The sequence below is a fragment of the Sminthopsis crassicaudata genome, chromosome 2, assembly GCF_048593235.1.
Source record: "Sminthopsis crassicaudata isolate SCR6 chromosome 2, ASM4859323v1, whole genome shotgun sequence".
Lineage (NCBI taxonomy): Eukaryota > Metazoa > Chordata > Mammalia > Dasyuromorphia > Dasyuridae > Sminthopsis > Sminthopsis crassicaudata.
Genome location: NC_133618.1, coordinates 335,193,780 through 335,215,808, shown reverse-complemented (window position 1 = coordinate 335,215,808; position 22,029 = coordinate 335,193,780). Strand labels below are relative to the sequence as shown.

At 33.8% G+C, this 22,029-nt stretch overlaps 1 protein-coding gene across 1 annotated transcript in view; it reads right to left on the bottom strand.

Annotated features, from left to right (window-relative positions):
- The window catches only part of RAD51B (RAD51 paralog B), a 784,849-nt gene that overhangs the window by 757,801 nt on the left and 5,019 nt on the right, over positions 1–22,029 (bottom strand). Inside the window, exons 3-5 of the mRNA XM_074290461.1 lie at positions 19,424–19,537; positions 16,700–16,816; positions 2,744–2,880 (exon numbers count right to left, since the gene is read on the bottom strand). Of these exons, the coding sequence (XP_074146562.1) occupies positions 2,744–2,880; positions 16,700–16,816; positions 19,424–19,537 (368 nt within the window). The remainder of the gene's footprint in view (positions 1–2,743; positions 2,881–16,699; positions 16,817–19,423; positions 19,538–22,029) is intronic.

The following is a 22,029-nucleotide window of genomic DNA, read 5'->3' as shown; positions in this document are numbered from 1 at the left end:
CAATAATAAAAAAGGGAAATCTAATTCAAAACAACTACAAAATGCATAAATTATCTGAGAGAGGTAGCTGTCCATCTCACATAAAGAGCAACTTAAAATATAAAGAATAATCAATATTCATGTCTGAGTCATACCAACACAATAGAAGAATGGTACTAACAAAGTTAATTTATAACAAAGTTAACTATCAACATTCATCTTAGGTATAAAAAGATCTAGAATATCAAGAGAAATAATGCAAAAAAAGTAATAATGAAGGGAAAATAACACTTTAAGACCCTCACAACTATATTAAGAGCTATCAAAACCATTTTGGACTAGCTAAAAAAAAAAAAAAATAGAATACATCAAGGAAATCAACTAGGCAAGGGATGCTAAGAAATAATGGAATTCAATAATCCAGTACTTAATATAAGGGATAGCTCTCTAGGTAAAGAAAAAGAATCTATATGGGAGAAAATTTAAGAAATGAAAAAATATGTGTGTGTATACACATAAATATATATATATAAATTACTTAGGAAAAAAATCCCAATTTAATATGAACTGTTGAGAAAATTGAAAAGCAGTCTGGTAGAAATTAGTATTAGATCAGTATCTTATAGCAAATTCAACAATAATTTAAATGGATATGTGGCCTTAAAAATCATACTATTAAAATAATAGAATTAAAGATCATATATTTTCCATAGATATAGGATATTTATTCTTAACCAAACAAGGAACAGAAGCAAAATTACAAAAAAAAAAAACAAAAACAAAAACAAAAAAAAAAAAAACCCACAATTTTGATTACATGAAATCAAAAAGCTCCTACACAAAAAATATATATATATAATATATATATATATATATATATATATATATATATATATATATATATATATATACATATATATATATATAGGCTAAAAAGAGAGGAATGGGCAAACTAATTATAGTATATGAATGTAATGGAATATTATTGTGCTATAAAAAAACAATGAAATGTGACAAACAAAAAAAAAAAAGCATGGAAGGACTTCCATTAACTGATGCAAAGTAAACAGTGCCAGGAAAACAAAATATACAACTATGACAATGCAAATGAAAAATTACATAAAACAATCAAAACTCAATCTTGGAAATTTTAAAAGTACAGATGAGCCATTCCATTGCACGATTAAGAGACCCACGGATATGGAACAATGCCTATATTTTCAAAGTTTTTCATTATATTCATTGGTTTTGCTCATTGTTTCCCCTTCCTTATAAAAAAAAAAATCTAATTTTTTTTTATTAAGTAATGATTTTATTAAGGAGAGAGAGGGAAAGAAACACAGATAGTGATTTAAGAAATTTAAAAACAAAACGTATTTTTTAGAAATTTAATATTTAAGCCTTTCACAATAGATTAAAAATGACTTTAGAACAGAATATTATCTCCTGAGCCCTTGAAAAGAAAACTAGTTAGATCTTTCACTCAAGTAAGATCAAGGACTTCAAACCAAAGAATTATTTTAATACTGTTTTGTAACTGTGAGAAAGGAGAGAAAAGGGATTAAAATGGAATCTTAGTCTGCTTGTAAATCTGGGAAGGTAGGCTGTAACCCAATTCTAAAAGGGTTTAAATGCCAAGCAAAGTTTATATCTGATCCTAGAGGTAACAGGAATACCATGGCAGATTTCTCAATAGGCCAAGAATATGGTCAGACCTGTGCTTCAGTAGCTGTGTCAAGTATGGATTAGAATGTGAAGAGACCCTAGGTGGCAAAATTTATTAATAATCTACTGCAGTAGTACAGATAAAAGATGATCCAGGTCTAAATTAAGGAACTAGCCAAGGGTGTAGAGAAAAGGGAATGGAGATGAGAAATAGAGTTAACAAGATTTGGATCTGTATATGTAAATGCAGTAAGGATAAGGATGGAATCAAATATGTTCTAATGACAGATAACTTCTGTTGCCCTTCTCAGAAACAAAAATTTAGTAGAAAAGTACATCTTAGTAGAAAACAATGAGTTCTATTTTGAACACACTGAACAAAGAAAGACAAAGTCCACTGGGGAAAATCTGAAATACTGGACAATTAGACAGTAAATGAAATTTCACAAAAAGTGAATAAAACATCAGGTTAACTTTCAGTTTGCCTTTGAGGTCTAACTCTTTCTTCCTGAGATCATTCCTCACATGGCTCCTGCCATCAAAGGTAAATCAGAATAAATGAGTTTATTTTCCTGGCTTATTTACTATTGTTGTGATTAAAACTCTCATGCTGACCGAGATGTGATAAATAACTTACTTTAGATCAATTAATATTTATAGCACATCTACTAAGTGCAAAAGCACTTTATTTACTACTTAATAACATCTGACTTTAACCCAGAAATTAACTGCCTACCATTGTAAGGAAATCAAAAACAGCTTCCTTTTTGTCTTTCTGACTCATCCATTTCTCTTCTCCTTTTTCAATTTCCTTCTCTACTATATTCTCACATCCTCTCAGTTTCCCTAAATCTAGGAATGCTTTTTGCAAGCCCAGCTTAGTGGACTAAGAGCAAATAGGGAGGTATGAAAAGTTTCACTCACACCAAAAAGGGGAAAATCTGATTTTAAGAATTAAAGTTACCATAACCAGTACCTACTTATATGTTCAGCTTTATATGTTACTGGTAAATATGAGCTATTTTACATGCCTCATATAAAAGAAGGAGTAAAAACAGTATAAATATGCTAGATTAAGATGAATAATAAAATCTCTTACCTTTCTGCACTAAATGCTGATTCTGTGTCAATATATATAACAGACCCTTCTAATCCTCCCATAACCGTTGGCAATGTAGCTAAAACACTCATCATCATACAAAACTGGGTTTTGCCACAACCTGATGGACCTGTAACCTGAAGGAAATATTATTTGTATAAATAAGAAAGGAAAAACACGAAAAGAAAATCAACTTTAAAATGCTCTACAAACAAAATCATCCTATAGAGTATAAAGTTTGAGATTTCAAAGATTTTTAATAGATATCCTGGAAAAAAAAAATTCCTGAAGAGTTTAAATATATGCAACAAGAAAATCTTCCTTCTATTACAAAATAGTAAACACCTAATATTGCTAAAGGAATAGTGTAAGTGTTAGAAATTTGTAAATAGATGACATTAAGTAAAGGAAATACAGCAATCAAAAAATAAAAGAAAATTTATTCAATATATTTTAATTTTGGAAGGATCCTTATTACCTTCTTCTCTTTTAGAATGTAACATCCACTTTATAATCATAAAGCCTCTTCAAAATCCTAAATGTTTTATTTCTATATCGACATACTTTGAAGGAAACTAGTCATTTAAACCACCATGCAAAGGCCAGAAATTAGAGGAGATTAGAGGAGCAAACAGACCAGTTTGATCAAAATGGAAAGTGGAACAGGCAAGGGAAATAGTTCTTGCTGAAACAAGGCAATAGGAGATGAAATGTTGCATGGAAGGAACGCAACAAAAGTCAGTTTATCTGGACCAGTACATGATATTACGCATTATTATACAACAATAATAAGCCTAGAAGATGTAAAAAAAAAAAAAAAAAGGCTTTAAATGCCAAGCAGAGAAGCTATTTTGTCCTAGTTGTAATAACGAGTCACTAAAGTTTATCAGCTATATGGTTATATGGTTATAGCTGTGTTCTATCACAGTGGAAGCTTTGTAGATTATGTATTAGAGAAGGGAGACTAACTGTACAGAAACCAAAAACCTAATACTCTAAGTGAAAGATGTTGAGAGCCTGAAATAATTATGTTATGTAAATGATATTGCAGAGATAATCTAGCTAAACTGAAAAAAAAAATGTTGCTATATTCAACAGAAATAAATAGAAAAGTTATTAATGGTTTGGAGGAGAGAAAATTAGTTGAAATAAGTTGAGGTGAAGATGTCTATATAATATACCAGTTTGAAACATCTAATTGGCAATGATGCAGTAGGCCTACAACTCAGCTGAGAGATCAGAGCTAGAATTATAGGTTAGAGAGTCATCTAAACAAAAATTATCAATGAACCCTTGGTGCCTTATTAAGGCACCAAGAGGAAGTGTGAAGTGAATGAGGAGGGCCAAGGAGGCCTGGAACATGGGGAACATTCATAATTAGGGGGTAAAAGAGAGAGAATGATCCCATAAAGGACCCTAGAGAAGCACAGTTAGCAGGGAAAAACAACAACAACAACAAAGCAGTGTCATAAAAAACAGAGATGGAAGTATTCATGATAGACAGCCACATGAAGTGCTACAGAGGTCAAGAGTAATAAGAATTTTTAAAAAGACCATCAAATTCAACAATTAAGAAGTCATTAATATCTTGTTAAAAGTAATATATACAAACTCCTATGCTAAGAGATAAGGCACAATATAAATAAGATAGCTATTGACTTTAAGGAAAATGAGAGGTACATAGATTAATTCCAGAAAGTATGCAGTCAAAACTTAAAAGGTTACCAACTAATTTAATAATTATAAAGCCCTTTGAACAGCATGTTCAACTATGTTTTTAAACAGAGAAAAAGGCAAAGATAAAACAATCTCCTTTATAAAAATGACACAGGGTAAAGGAGGACTTAAAAAAGAAATAATTTATCAAGATATATTTATCAAGTGATTTCCTCCCAAGTCTAATAATAAAACTACAGAAGATAAAGGTAAAGTAACTAGAACAACAAGGTGTTAAAGTTGTTTAAAAAAAAAAAAATAAAAAAAAAAAAAGGTTCCCATATTGTTTACTCCTTTACAAAGGAGTTTTGACGTCTTCAAATCAAAACTGATGTAATTAGAGGATAGGTAGCCAAGGTTTAACTACATCCTGCACTGAAGAGCGTGCTCTCTGTGCCGGTCATTGGCGTGAAGATGCAGAGAGGAACCAGCGAAAACTGACTGATAGTGCACCCTGAGAAAAAGATAAGGGCCAACTAGGAAGGTCCAAGTGTTATACTACGTTGTCTTTAACAAATCAAAAAGAAGTTGATCAGATCCCTAAAATGAGAGCAACAGAGTGAGGTAGCATTAAGGATCAACCTTGGTAATACAACCAATATTGGACAAGATGGCAGATAAAAGTTTTTCTTTATTAAAGGCAGGGCAGTACTGATATAAGTTCAATCTGAGATAAGGACTATGTTTTATATTATAGATCTGGCAGAGTCCTGAATTTCTCCTAATTAATCAAAATCTGGTGAAGAGGATATATATCTCATTCTGAGCCAAACACACACATCTGAAACAGGTCTCCAAGGTGAAGATTCTCTAAATGTTAGATCACTAAAAGTATGGAGAGTTGGCAAGAAACAAAGGATTTTAATCATTAGTTATGAGAACAGCATCTTTCAATTACACAAAATTCACTCCCTGTGTCCCATGGGCTTTCGGAGCATTGGTGAACTAATATCTGTAAAAAATGCTTTGAAATTTTTAGTGGAAAAGCAAACTATACTACAATTTCACTTTAAAACTATAATCAAGAACTCAATTATACTTTGTATTTTCCAATTTTATTTTAAAGAATTATTTAGTATAATTTAGGGAAGAAGGACTTGATATTATGATCTACTTTTCCCCAAGCACACATGAACACAATTCTGGTCAGTGTCCTGAGTTTTTGATATTCAAAAAATCAAGTATTTGATGTTAATCTTTAGACTCAGATACTTTTTAAATGCTCTTCCTTTTTTTGTAATCCTAATAATTCATGGTACAATTTTTTTTTAGATTCATTTAATGAATCCAAAGATTTCATTATCTGTAGAGTTAAAATTTTTAAATGGTAACATTAGTTACATGTTATGGTAATATACTAAAGTGTTTCCTACTTTGTTCCCTCTCAAACCTATATATTATAAAATAATATTAGGCCAATACTTCAGTCTTTGGTCCCATCTAATTGGAAAACATTATCTGTAATTTAATGTTTCGTGGTTTTAAGTTCTTTTTAATAAATATCCTTGTCAAAGGCCTAACCCTTTTCAAAGGAAAACTAAGACAAAGTCTAAAGAGGAATTTTAATCCACTTGTAGGTGACATTAGAGTAATGCCTCCCCAAAAGTAGGACACAGTATTCTTCTTTCCCTATGATTTGACCACATTGGGTAAATGACAAGACTAAAAGAAAGAAGTCTTTGATTAATTCAGTTTAAAAAAAAATTATCTCTTCAATTCACCTTTGCTAGAACTGAAAGAAGAAATGATTCAAGATGAAATAAAATTTGGATGGTTTTAAGAAACTGATTCTCCAAAGTGCCCCAAAATTAAGTGACTATAGTTTCTGTTCAGTGTCAAAACTGTTCCTTGGGGTTTATCCCTCAGTTTTATTTTAATTATAGACTTTGTCTTTATCCTTAAACTTTATAAATTTTAAGTTAGACTTCTGCCCCTTTGTATGTTCATTCTCTTAAAAAAAAAAAAAAAAAAAAAAAAGATGCTTAGAATTTAAATTTATTTGATTAATAAATTTGTCTCATGAAGGCTTATGCCCAAAGCACAGAGTACAGAATTTTCCTTCTATAGTGTAATAACATCCAAACCACAAAATTTCAAGTTTTTATTCCATTTCTAGTTTCAGTATTAATGGCAGTTAAGTAGAGAATGCTTGCCAGGGCTAGAAATGTCTTAAGTCATTTGCTTTCTGGCAACTCAAAGCTAAACACAATATTTATATACATACAGAACAAACCAATAAAATACTATTACGATTATACTGCCAAATTAAATTTAAATGACCAAGATTAGGAAATAGAAAAATTAAGAGGGAAAAAGTGGGAAACAATTAGTATTACAAAACTCTCACACATCAGCAAAAAGCAAAAAGTAGTAACAGCCAGAAAGAGGATTTCCCAATAAGAAAATACAATTGTCTTTAGTTTAGCTAAACCAAACTAAAACTGTCCCCAATGCAGTCATTTCCTTTGCAAGTTATAAAGTATAATGCTTGAGCACCATGTGAAACTTTAAGTCTCAATAGGTAAACCCTCTACATTTAAAATGGAGGAGGAACTAAAATGTAATGCATTTAACAAAAGTCAGATGTGGATTTAGCAATGTGCCAGAATAACACTGCTGAGGAAAATGTGAGGTCTGACTGTTTATAATTGGGGGGGAGGGGGAGAGACAATCGAAAATCTTTTTTTAAACCATATTTTAAAATTATCCAAAGTGCCCCCATCTTCAAAGTTTACTTTCAAATATACTTCCCCAAACTTCTTTGCAGAAGTGGGATACCTTCAATGTGGAACAATACATATCACACTTTAGGCTTTTTTTGACATGATAATTAAGTATAGCTGAACTGGGCTTTTTTCCCCTCCTTTTTATTCTCAATTGTAAGGAATGGATCTCTTGGAGGGAGAAAGATAAACGTGTACAATGAGAAATATAGATATCAAAACAAAATATTTCAATTAAAAATGAACTATTTTAAAATAGCTTTATTCTTTTTTTAACTAATGTTTATTCATTCAGTGTAGTAGATGTTATGATCACATATGGAGAACTACAGTTTCCCTTTAAAATAACACTAACTTCTCTAAAGTCTAAAAAATCAGGAAAAAGCAAAACAAAACAAAACAAAAAAATCTAACCCTTAGACAAGAAGATCAAGCTGTACCTTGTCATTTTAAAAGCCTACCACTTGAATTACTTTATAACAACAACATGTGGAAAGTGTTATATCTTGGATTCTCTCCACCTACTCTTATGTCACACTGATAGTTGCTAGGATCCTTAAAGTAGGAAGATGGGGGAGGGAGAGCATGGAAATGCTGATAATTCACTACAAGCTACATGGTTAACAAAACCAGAACATGTGTGTTACAAGAAATGTAAATCAAAGAGCATTTATCAATTGGTAGGCAGTTTATTTATCCTAATATAAAAGAAAAAAAAAAATCTGTCATCAATATAAGAAAAAAAAAAAATCTCCCTAAGGTGAGAAAGTCTAGATGGCACATCCAATACTCATCAGATCCAGATGCTCTTATAAAACATTCCTACCTAGCCAAGGCAAAGTAAGTGCTTAGAAGCGGAAAAATTAGTAAAGGACACTGTTGCCCAATATATGGAGCAATAAGAAAAAAAACTCTCAGAGTAAATCAGTTTTAGTTATTTTCTCTCTAAAACTACTATATTACAACATAGATTATATCACTTTCAGGAAAACAGCTGTATTAAATGGGAACATCCTGCTTTTTTAGGGAAAAGAATGAATGCCAAAATCAGACACTGACATCCTGCCTCTCTCTCTCTACCAAAATAAAACTATCTTGCTAAAAGGAGGTCATGTCACCTTATAAGCATAGACCTTAGTGAAATAAGAACAATAACTAGCATTTACATAGAGATTTAAGATTTATAGAGCTTATCTGGAAAGAAATGCCATAAAAACCCACTACATTTGGATATTTAAATTTATTTTCACCCTCTCAACCATCTCAAATGCCTTTTTTTTTCCTAACTAACTTCCAAGTCTAAGATCTCCCTGGAATTTGTGAAATCTAGCTATATTTTTTGGCATCTTAAATTTTCACCAGAAACAAAACTGAATAAACTTCATTTGACACCTCCACTGATATTTCTGAAATACAGAACTAACCAGGAGAAAAAAATGAATTCATGTCAACAGACTTAACAGATTAAATAAAATCTTTAAAAGATCTTTTTTCATTTTTTAGTAGGAAAAAGATCACAAATAAAAAATATACTTTTTAAAAAAACATTATATTCTTCAAGGAGAGGAAGAAAATAAAATAAGCTAATAAAAATTGGAGGAAAATAGTTCTTTCCCAGTAATGAAATTATAATAAAAAGTAAATACATACTATGGAATGGTGTTAAAATAATGAAAATTGAAAATATTTTAATAATGAAATTATAATAAAAAGTAAATATAAAGTAGGATATGTAATAGCACTATTTAAATAAGAGCTTCCAGTTTCCCAAGAACCTGATGGGAAATGATTCTCCACTTATTTCATAATCAAAAGTCCCCTTCTAGCTACCCATAGGGCCACCATTCTAGTTTGGGCCCTAAACAACTGTCCCCTAAAGTGCCAACATAATTGGTCTGTCTTGTGTTTAAAAAATTCAAAAGACACAATTTTCAGGTCATTAATCATTTTATTAATCACGCTACCAATAATTAACAAAAGGGTCAGTGGCAGTTTGGAATGCCCAAGACCCTTAATGGAAGGCACTCCATTCTTAAATGGAAATTGAGGATGGGGAGGAGACAGGGAGTTCCCCATCATGACAATCAACTCAGATTGGTAAACAAGTAATGAAAGAATGTTATAATAAGAGAAAGATCTATTTAATGAGGCTCTGAGGGTTCTGACTCTGATTGTATCATTCACTTCCAGACTACCCCCAGGCTTGGGATAAGATTTCATCTCCTAATCAGCCCTGCCCTTCAGAGAACCAAGTTTTGACCTAATCTTCAAATGAGAAAGGAAATAAATCCTGAATCTTCCCAAAATTTAGTGATCAATAATCATTTCTCTGTCTGCATAGAACCATTCCCTTTTCCAATAGCTGTGAATTTGATGCACAGATCTGACAATGTCACTTCCCTGTTCAAGAACCTATTATTTATAAGATAAAATGTAAAGCCTCTATTTGGCATTTAGAGTTCTCAGAATCTGGCTTTAAACTGCCTTTCCAAACTGATCTGACCTCCCTAATTCTCATGTAACCAGTTTTCAATCAAAATGACTCACTTGCTGTTTACCACATATGCCACCCCACCTACCACCACTCTTACTTTGTGGAGCTTCTCCCCCTATGCCGTCCCTCAGAGGAAGGAGGAAATCACTTCTAAATGGAGAGTTCTGATACTTCGTGGAAGAGACAGTACTTGCTGGATAATTAAGAAATAAAAGGATGTCAGCAAACAGAGAGAAACAAAGAATCCACTGCAGGCATCTTATGAGAGTGTGGATCAGCTTTCTCCTTAAAAGATAAACAATTGGTGCAGCTAGGTGGTGCAGTGGATGGAGTACCAGCCCTGAAGTCAGGAGGACCCGAGTTCAAATCTGAACTCAGACACTTAATGCTACCTAGCTGTGTGACCCTGGGCAAGTCATTTAACCCCAGCCTCAGTGAAAAAAAATAAAGAAAGAAAATAAAAGATAAACAATTAAGAATGAAGACAGTACTAAGAAAAGTATTTCTATTTTATCCTATAGGAAAGAAGCTACTAAACATTTTTGGGTAATGGTTTGATATGTTTATGAACTGCTCAAAGCCAGGTATTATGAAGATTCCTTGGGCAGGAATTAATCACAAGTATTTATTAAGTATCTACTGTTAGGATTCTTACAAGGTGCTAAGTCAGTTATCTAATTTAGCATGGGACTTAACAGTTCTCTAGATGTACTTAGTACTTATTAGAGTTCCACAAGATTCACATCTTTAAGAAAGCATATATAAGGAGGAGCCCACTAAGGACAAGCCCACAGAAATCCCTCTGAGGTGGAGACAGTCATTCCATTTTCCACCTTTGTGATGGCTTTGGATTCGGAGACATTCGGAGGGAGCTACAGACAGAAGCTGGCAGAGGCAAAGGACTAGAGGCAAGATCCGAAAGGCCTCCGAAAACTAGCCGAGCCCCAAGTGAAGGAGATAAGATTTTGAAGGAGACAATAAAGGATTTGGACTTTAATTCCTGGCTGCATTTGGGGGGGATTACTCTGAACTAAAAGGAAGATTGCTTCCAGAAGCCCCCCAAGAAACCTGCTCCTAGAAAAGATCACATTTTAGAGAAGAATATTACAGTCTACTACATGTTAAGAACTTTGCTAAGTGAAGAGAACACAGAGAAAAAGGAGGGGAAACCTATTTCCCAGGAATATATTTTTTATAAGGGGTAGGACATATTCAATTAAATTATATACAGAATAAATAGGAAGCAACATCTGGGAAGTAGCTAGATGGCTCAGTAGGTAGAGGGCAGGGCCTGGCCCGGAGTGGCTGAGTTCAAATCTGGCCCTAAATATTTACTAGCTGTGTTGTAACCCCAGGCAAATGCCTAGACCTCTATTTACCTTAATCACCTAGACAAGGAAATGGCAAACCATTCCAGTATCTTTGCCAAAAAACAACAAACAAAAAAAATCCACTGACATTATGATTGAGTGAGATATGCATAGATGTGAAGCTTTCTCAAGAAGACAAGATTTCTATTCCCAGAGATCTGCAGAGCGGAAAGATCAGGTCTTGGGCCCAGGCTTCATAAAGTCACGTGATCTCTGGGCCGATAGGTCTCTAAAGGCCAAGAACCTAAATCAGTGACAGGAAGAGACATGACCCACAGAAAGCAGACAACATTGGTAACTATTGGTCAATGAGGGTTACTTCCAATGAAAAGACTTGGATATTTAGCTCTTTAAACAGTTTTCCTGTTTCTAGCTTATCAGATCAGGCACATGTAGGCACATGAGAGGTCTCCCAGGTGTGCTTGGGCCTCTCCCTGCAGGAACTAAATAAATGCTTTCTCTTTGTAGCTGAAGATGTCTCTGATTAGTTAATTTGGGGAGGGGGTCTAGCACCCCCTCCCACACATGAGCATAACATAAAAAGGACATAAAAAGTCAGGCACAATTGAAAAACAACAACACAGAATACAAAATTCACAAAAGGTGGTTAAACACAAGGCAACTGGGGGAAAGAAGTACCAGCAGTCAGAAGTAATTGTGAAAAGCTTCATACAGAATATGATGTTTGGGTTGTATCTTTAAAGAAGAGGAGTGTTCTATGAGAGAGAGATGAAGCACAATGGTTTGCATACTTATGGGAAGAAGGAATTCATAAGGAACTGGGGGAAAAAAAAGTAAATTTTCCTGGACCAAAAGAGGACCAGGAGAGTATGATGAAACTATATATGATGAGTGGCTTTAAAAACTAAAATGAGTTAATGAACCGAGAGAATAATGAGAGATTCAAAAACTAAAAGTGGAAAAGAGTAGGTTTGAAAATTATTCACATGATATACCTTCTCTAGAGTTAGGAGAACCTGAGTTCAAATCTGACTTCAGACACAACCCTTGTTGGCTATGTGACCCTATGTAACTCCAACTGCCTTACCCCCCCCAAAAAAAAAGGAAAGAAAGAAAGAAAAAGAGAGGGGAGAAGGGGGAAAGAAGTTATTCATAGAAAGAATAATAAACAATTTTGGTCCAATCAAAGAATATCAGTTTATGATCAAGGAAATGGACTAGTGGGTAATAGTGAACTTCAGAGTGTGACCATCCCTGTGTGTGGCTGAGTTGGAAAGGAGGAGATATAATAGGACTGAAACTGAGGAAGTAGGAGGTTAGATTATTTAGGGAAGCATCAACCTGAATATGGAAGTGTACTAAAATAAGGGCAGAAGTTGGAAAAGAGAAAAACAGTGAGTCATGTGATAAATTCCACAAGAAAGAAGGAAAAATGACTTGAGGCAGGTAGAAAAATTCCATAATTTGTATGGGATGAAATCTTTTTGCAAAATGAATTTCATATGAGAAAATATTGGTAAATTATGACAGTAAAGTCAAAAGTGATAGGTAAGAACAAAAAATAGATTGAGAAAGATGAAGATGAAATAATCAGGAGGTAGAGGATAAATATAATTATTTTTAAGACGGTGAGAGTTTGCTAATGGTCAAGGTAATAGTAGCCAGCAGATGAATTGGAATGCTCACAGTAAATGAAGTCCTGAAAGTGGTTAAGTTCAGCAAAAGAAAAAGAATAAGAAAAGGGAAAGAAAAAAAATTAAAAATTGAGAAGGAATAATTTGAACTATTGGTAGAAAAAAGAAAGTCAAGTCAAGGAAAATGAAATATGAGAATAATAAAAACATGAGGGAGTAGCTCACAAAGTCAAATGATACAGACTTGTAAAAGAAAGATAAGGACTGAGAAGAGTGATTTCTTTTCAGGGACAGCAACACAAGTCTTACTCTCCTGCAGGGAGCTGAAGACTATGGGCAATAATGCATTAGATTCATTTGGAAATTAGCATTGGGGTATGGGAGAATAAAACTGAATGACAATCTGAGAGATGAACAGAAAGAAAAATTTGCAAGTTTTTGTTTTTTAGAATAGGGACGACTGAGACAATGTGGCACTGGATTTAAAGTTGGAAAAACCTTCTTCTGAATTCTGCTTCAGACTCCTCATTCACCTGTCTTCCCAAGGCCTGAGTCTAAAAAACAGGATAACAACAGCATCTATTTCCCAGGGTTATTATGAGGGAAAAAATGATAATAACTATAAAGCATTTAGAACTGTTCCTGGCACATGGTAGGTACCACTAACAACAATATTGTTGTTGCTATTGATGTTATGAAAGATCAAGTCATATAATATATATATAGCACTTAAAACCTTAAAGTTCTGTGTAAATGTTAGCTATTATTATTTATAGACATGACAGAAGGACCCAGCAGGAGGAGAAACCTAAAGTTAAGAGTAAAACAGTGGCAAACTCACTAAAAACAAAGGGACAGCATTAGGACACAAGGGAAAGCATTAGCTTTGAAAAAAGAAGAAATTAATCATATTTTCAGCCAAGAGAGGAAAAGGTACAAATGAATTAAAAAAAAAAAAAAAAAAAAGCTTTTTTGGTCAGGTAATTGTGGCTAAGTGACTTGTTCAGGCTCACATAGCTTGTAAGGATTAAGTGTTTGAGGCCAGATTTGAACTTGGACTACAAGACCATTGCTCTATCCACTGCACTATTTAGCTGCCCTGAAAAAGCATTTATTAAGCACTTAATATGTGTAAAAATTCAAATAGTGTCAAAACTCAAATGGAATCAGATCTCTGTGGGCCTTTTTTAAAACTTTCCTTCCATTGTCCAATTGTTTCAATTGTGCCTGTCTTCATGATCTCAATATGGTGTTTTCTTGGCAGAGATGCTAGAATGGTTTGCCATTTTCTTTCTACAAATGAGAAAATGAGGCAAGCAGGGTTAAGTGACTTGCCCAGCACACAGCTAGAAAGTGTCTAAGGTCAGTTTTTAACTTGATTCTTCCAGATTCCAAGGCCTATGCTATAGCCACTATACCACCTACCTGCTACTCATATTGACTTACAAATTTTTATTATCTATACACTATTATATTTTTATATATCTTGTTAAGCATTTCCCAATTACAATTTAATCTGGTTCAGGCCATACTCAGGAGATTGGTAGGCCACATATAGCCAAACCAAAAGCAATCTGATTCTTATTGGTCACTAAGAGGTCCTAGGCCAAGCCCCATTGGGTCACAGTTTTGAGTCCTCATTGATTCAGACTGAATGGAAATAGCAGTCATGTGGGCTTAAGCCAGAAACCCTGAGGATCTTCCCCTCCCACATTCATTCATTTGTTTATTTATTTAGAGGTATGTTTGGGTTTTTTGGGTGGTTTCATTTTTTTAATTTTTTTTTTTTTTTTGGACTAGTGAAATGCCTCCCTTGCTACATAGCCTTAATCACTGAATGGTGTGTGGAGTCAGTCAAAGATCTTGGCTTAAAAAGTTAATGTCAAGGTTTCCCATTTCATCCAGGGCCTTCTCTACTGGACCCAGGCAGCTATGGAGGAGAAAATGAGGCATGTGACCTTGCACAGCCCTCCCTCACTTAATTCCAACTCACCTGCCTGCCATAGCATCACCTCCCTGATGTCTTAGTCGTCTTAGAGAAGGAAGTACAAGCAACAATGTGGGTAAAGCACTGTACTAAATACTGGAGATATAAATGAAACCAGTAAGACAATTCATTTTTTCAAGAAGCTCCCTTCTGAATTTATGACCAGAGGAGAACTAGAGATCATTATTGATCACAAAATAGAAGATTTTGATTACATCAAACTAAAAAGTTTCTGTACAAATAATACTAATGCAAACAAGATTAGAAGGGAAGTAACAAATTGGGAAAATATTTTTAAAAACAAAGGTTCTGACAAAGGTCTCATTTCCAAAATATATAGAGAACTGACCATAATTTATAAGAAACCGAACCATCTCAATTGATAAATGGTCAAAGGATATGAACAGACAATTCTCAGAGGAAGAAATTGAAACTATATCCACTCACATGAAAGAGTGTTCCAAATCACTATTGATCAGAGAAATGCAAATTAAGACCACTCTGAGATACCACTACACACCTGTCAGATTGGCTAAGATGACAGGAACAAATAATGACAAATGTTGGAGGGGATGTGGGGAAATTGGGACACTAATACATTGCTGGTGGAGTTGCGAAAGAATCCAGCCATTCTGGAGAGCAATCTGGAATTATGCCCAAAAAGTTATCAAACTGTGCATACCCTTTGACCCAGCAGCGCTACTACTGGGATTATATCCCAAAGAAATACTAAAGAGCGGAAAGAGACATATATGTGCCAAAATGTTTGTGGCAGCTCTTTTTGTTGTAGCTAGAAACTGGAAGATGAATGGATGTCCATCAGTTGGAGAATGGTTGGGTAAATTGTGGTATATGAAGGTTATGGAATATTATTGCTCTGTAAGAAATGACCAGCAGGAGGAATACAGAGAGGCCTGGAGAGACTTAAATCAACTGATGCTGAGTGAAATGAGCAGAACCAGAAGATCGCTGTACACTTCAACTACAATACTGTATGAGGATGTATTCTGATGGAAGTGGAAATCTTCAACATAAAGAAGATCCAACTCACTTCCAGTTGATCAATGATGGACAGAGGTAGCTACACCCAGAGAAGAAACACTGGGAAGTGAATGTAAATTGTTAGCACTAATATCTGTCTGCCCAGGTTACGTGTACCTTCGGATTCTAATGTTTATTGTGCAACAAGAAAATGATATTCGCACACATGTATTGTACCTAGACTATATTGTAACACATGTAAAATGTATGGGATTGCCTGTCATCGGGGGGAGGGAATAGAGGGAGGGGGGGTAATTTGGAAAAATGAATACAAGGGATAATATTATAAAAATATATATATATAATAAAAAATTTAAAAAAAAAAAAAAAAAAAAAAAAGAAGCTCCCTTCTAAAAGAAGGCTTCCCAAATAGAAGGTTCCAGCTATAATTCAAATACAAAGACCTCAAGATTCAACAGCAAAGCATATCCTTTAGTTCCGTTGAAAAAACTGTATCCAAGGAGGAAAGAGTAAAGACTGAAGGTACAGATGAAAAAAGAGCTTGTGTTAAGTTGACCTCAGTTTTTTCAATAAAGGAGATAGTGCATTTGTGACCAATTTTCAGGAGACACATTAATAATCAGCAACTCAGAGTAAAGTTTCCCTTATCTTTCCTCAACAACTGAAATATTCTTGCTTATATCCCTTTGGCATCAGATGATGAGATGATCTCTTCCTTGTCTCAGCTTTTTTCTTGGTATATTTTTATAGAGAGGAGAAACCAAGCAGAGACTGAAGATGAAAGAGGAAAGGCTGACTAAGAAAACAAGGTCCCAGAGGATATAAGAACAGCACGGGATTAAGGGCACCAGTCAAAAAATAGGGTGTTTAAAAAAAAAAAAAAAAAAAGATGGTTCCTGTCTTTGAAGCATTCACAATTTAATTCAGGAGATAAAACAAATTTTCATGAAATAATTGATTTTACCAACCCATTCCTATCTTGGTTATTTCCACTTAATGTCCATTCCACTTAATGATTGGATGATTATTGACAACAAAACAAAAGAGGAAAAAATAATCTTTCCCTTACCTCTGTGAGAGAGCCACAAGGCACACCTCCATGGAGGGCTTCATCTAAGCTGGAAAGAGTTGTGGCTAAGAAAGCTGAAGAAAGATCACCAGACTTCTCGAATTTCATTCCATAAGCCTAAAGAGCAAAAATATTTAAGTAATAAATAAAAAAAATTCTTATTCAAATGGTTAATCAAAACCTACAGCATTTACTCCATACTTTTATTTTTGCCCTAAAACAGTGTTACCAACTCTAAAACTTACAATTCTCAAAGCTCCAACACTTAATTTTAATATACACATAAAGTACTACCAAGTATACAGAAAGCAAATTATTCCACAGCACTGTTTTTATGAGACACTTATGAATGCCTCTACTTGATATTATGAAATCATTCATTCTAGACAAAAAATTTTCCCCTAGTTTTCAATGAAGCTGGGGTACTCTTGCCTATTTTCTTATGATAATTTTTATAGATATGAATGTGTCCAAAGTACAGAAAATTAACACTTTGGGAAAAAATTATTAAAAGATTATCTTCTTGTACTAGGAGATCATTATACACTTCAACAACAATACTGTATGAGGATATATTCTGATGGAAGTTGATATCTTTGACAAAGAGAACATCTAATTCATTTCCAATTGATCAATGATGGAGAGAAACAGCTACACTCAGAGAAGGATCAGTGGGAAATGAGTATAACCTGTCTGCATTTTTGTTTTTCTTCTCAGGTTATTTTTATCTTCTGAATCCAATTCTCCCTGTGCAACAAGAGAAATGTTATACTATAAAATATTTAACATTTATAGAATGTCTGCTATCTAGGGGAAGGGGTGGAAGGAAGGGAAAAATTGGAACAGAAGTGAGTGCAAGGGAGAATGTTGTAAAAAATTACCCATGCATATGTACTGTCAAAAAAAAAAGTTATAATTATAAAATAAAAAAATAAAATAAAATAAATTTTTGAAGGTTTATCTTCTGATTGATGGCATAGTCAAGGTTTGTTCAAGAATAAAAAGAAAAAAAAATCCACTCTTTAAATGTAAAGTTCTTCTTAAAAAGAAAAAAAACCACAGCTTTTTAGCAAACTGCCCTTTCTTTAAAAAAAAAAAAAAAAAAAAAAACCACCAAAATTTCTATAACCTTAGGTAGCTAGTGGCACAGTGGACTGAGTACCAGGCCCCAAGTCAAAACCCAACCACAGATACTTTCTAGCTGTTTCTAAGTGAATCATAGTTTCTAAGAGAATCTAGCTGATTCTAAGTGAATCATTTACCCTTTGTTTGACTCAGTTTCTTTATCTGTAAAATGGGGGTAATAATTACACCTAAATCCCAGGATTGTTATGAACATCAAATTCGAGGCCTAGAATTCAAATTTCATTTCCAACTATAGTATTATGACTCTAGGAATTCTACCTCTGCTAGAACGACAGAATTTCCCCTCAGGACTTCTTAAAGCAACCCTTATTAAACACTGCTTTTCACCAAAATTTTTCAAAAGGCTATAAGCAAGTATAGAAAATAATTATAAGATGTAAGAGATATGTGTGGAGGAACTGCACATGTTAATATATATTGGATTACTCATTGTTTGAGGGAAGAAGGAAAGGGGAAGAGAAGAGAGAAAAATTTGGAATACAGGTTTTGCAGAGCTAAATGTTGAAGGCTATTTTTGCATGTATTTTAAAAATAGAAAGTTACTTTTTTTTTTTTTTTTTTTTTTTTTTTTTTGCTGAGGCAATCGAGGTTAAGTGACTTGCTCAGGGTCATACAGCTAGAAAGTACTAAGTGTCTGAGGTCATATTTGAACTCAAGTTCTCCAGACTTCAGGGCTGGTGTTCTATCTACTGCGCCACCTAGCGGCCCCAAAAGTTACTATTAAAAAAAAAAAAAAGAAAGAAAGAAAGAAAGAATTAGAAGAGCCACAATAAATCTTCATGTGATTTCCATAGAATCTGCATATCTGTACCTATCCTCAATTACTATGACAAGAGAGGGAGAAGAATTTGCCAGGCACATAAAATCACCAATATAGTTAAAATTAAAGCATTTCATCCCTTATTGTCAGTAACATGATAGAAAGAAAAAAGCAGAGCCCCAGATTCCCAAGCAATGTGAAAAAAAAAAAAAAGTTTAATGAAAGTTTATTTACCACTATTAGAAGAAAAAAAATTAATAAGCCTAAATGAACATTTCACAAATGGCAGGATTGTTTTGTTTTTTTTTTTAATCACCAGAACAATACTATTAGATGCTATCTCATACCACCATATCATATGCAATGCTCAACTATGAGCAGTTGGTTCTTTAAAAAAAAAAAATAATAGAAATGAGGATCAAATTGTTCTAGTGAGTGTTAAGTGTCTGAGACAGGATTTGAACTCTTCAGGGTCGGTTCCTCTTCACCGCACTAACTGTTCCAAGTATTGGATTTTCAAAATTAAAATTTAAGTCTCATACCTTTTAAAAAGTAATTATTTTATAAAATATTTTTATATTGCCATGTGTTGCAAATTATTAAAATACAACCATTGCAAGCAAGAGACACCTTTGTATACTAAACAAAAATCAACGGCATAACAGCCATTAAAATAACTGCCGGATTGTGGCGTAGAGAGGAGTTAAGCCTCTTAATCAGAAAGTTAAGTCTTTATTAATCATTATTTTGCAAAATGACTTCTTAAAATCATATTAATTCCATTGCCAATGAATTACCAAAATGGAAAGGAAGCTTACAGTTTGCATTCGAGGGGCACAGGCTCTGCTAACTGTGTAAAGAAGCTCACGGACACCCTGGTAACTCTGGCCAGTCATTTTCATGAGATCCAATGGGGAAAGGCATAGGAAATCCTATAGAAGTATGGAGAGAAACAGTTTAAATCAACATGAATTACAAAGAAAAGTTAGAATTTTATGGAAACCCTCTTATGTGAATTATATGTTAATAAGAAGATAACATTCTACATTTATCTTTCACCAGAGTACAATCTTAATAAACAAATTCTCTCTTACAACTAAAAGATCAGAATCTATCACCACAATATATCTGAGTATGCACATCAGCAGCCTGGAGTCTAAGGAATACAATCCCCTCTAAGAACTCCAGAAGCAATACCTTGTTTAACCACATGTAGAAACATTTTAAACATCTAGAGCTGGGGTGGGAAACCTTTTAACTGCCAAAGGCCATTTGGATATTTTTGACATTCATGGGCCATGCAAAATTATCAATATATAGAATTCAAGCAGTGGGAGGTTGTTCTACCTAGCTTCCAGCTCATCATTACCTGCCATTGATTATACAAAAGATTTCATAGCTGCCAGACTTTATGATATAGTTGTAAATAAGCATATTGTTCCTTTAACTGTCACATTTACTCATTCTTATTTAAATAAGCACATTGTGTCTTAAGGACTTCTGACAGATGTTTATATACAGAAAAAAATTATTAGCTATTAGTTTGGTATGGGCCCCTTAGAAATCTAGATGACTATAATATAATATTTGAGAAAACAAAATATCTTGTCAAAGAGTCTACCTATCTGACAAAAATTGCTGGGAAAACTGGAAAGGAAGTTAGGAGAAAGTAGGAAAATTGGTATATGACATCAATCATGACCCCATTTCCCACCCAATTACACTTATTCTGGCTTCCTCACCATACTCCTGGGCTAAGTACTTTCCCAGATAATCCCTACTTTTCAGCTTTCTTTCTCTATATAGTCATTCCACATGAAATGGAGAAGAAAGTGGGGTTGGTGATTTTGCCTAATCCTCATTTAAATCCCACTTATTTGCATGTCATGGCTTCACCTCACTGATGTCACCAGGATCTTTAAGAACAAAGGATAAACAACAACCTCATACATAGTAAGGTCCTTATCTTCCCTGTTCTTTGCCTAGCACAAAGTAGGCAATCTTAATAAAAATTTATTGACTTTTTTTATTATATAAAGTCACATCGTAAACCACCTGAAGAAACAAGGAATGAGATACCTTTCACAACTGTGAAGGGACAAAAAGGTTTTAGCCAAAAAGGAATAGAAAAAAATCATAGGAAATAAAATACAATTGATTCCCCAAAAATGATATTTTTGCACAAAAATAATGCAGTTAGAATTAGAAAGTGACTAGGAAAATTTTTTCGAGCATATTTTTCTGATAAAAGCCTGATGTACAAGTTCTATATGGAACTGGTACAAATTTATAAGAACAAAAGCCAGTTCCAGTAGATAAATGGTTCACCAATGTTCAAAACTGAAGAAATAAACGATCAAAAATCACATAAAAACTGTTCAAATCATGAATGACAGAAGTGAAAATTAAAATAATTGTGAGATTCTGAAATAAACATATTCAGGGATCCAAGACCCCCAAAACTGAAAAGTTTTCAGAGTGAGTGGAAAGAGCATTTATTACATTTCAGTAGGAAATAGGCACTTCCTTAAGGTGAAGGAGTACACTAACAGAAGCCACAGCATGCTTTTATTACAAAATCATTCTCATTTACCACACATATATCATCAAGTCTCCTCCCAGTCATTCCAGATTGGCTAATATTCTGGTGACTTCTAGAACCTCCCTCTCTGCCTTCTTCAAGTCCTCCTAGATATCTATTCCATGTTCAAAGATGGCAGAAAATTCCTATGGGTTGTGTTGGTTAATATGCAATTAGCCTATTAAGCATGCTCATTCCCCATTTCCCTTTGCAAGGTCACTAACACCCGACTAGTTTGAGCCAGATCAAGATCTGTGGTAAAACTGTGGTTAAAAAGGATAAAGGGACCCATTTTTGATTGGTTGAATACAGCTGTTTAGAAACTTTGTTAATTACTTGCAGAATTCTAGTTCTCTACAGAAATTTATTTTGCTACCCCAACCTGGGGTTCTTCTATCAAAGGTTCTATTTCATGCCTACCAGCTCAACAAAGACAGAGAGGCAGAGAGAGACAAAGAAAATTAAGAAATTGACCAATATCTGGAAGCCCGATTTAGAACTTTGTGGCAAAAATCATTAAACAGCATTCTCTTTGATCCAACAATACCACTACTAGGCATATGCATAAAACATGAGAAAAGAATGCCTATCAACAAAATAAATTTATAACTTTTTATATATTTGTAGCACTTTCTGGTGTTTCAAAAGATCTTAAAACAAAATAGGTTTTTGTTTTGGGAAATTTGGGGAATAGCTGAACAAATTAGATGACTATAATGAAAGACAGCATCTAACAAGAAAACAAGTCTCTAAGTGTGTCTAAGTACAGTGGAACATTATGGCAATATGAGAAATAATGAAAGACATTTAATTCTGAGAAATCTAGGAAGACTTAGATGAATT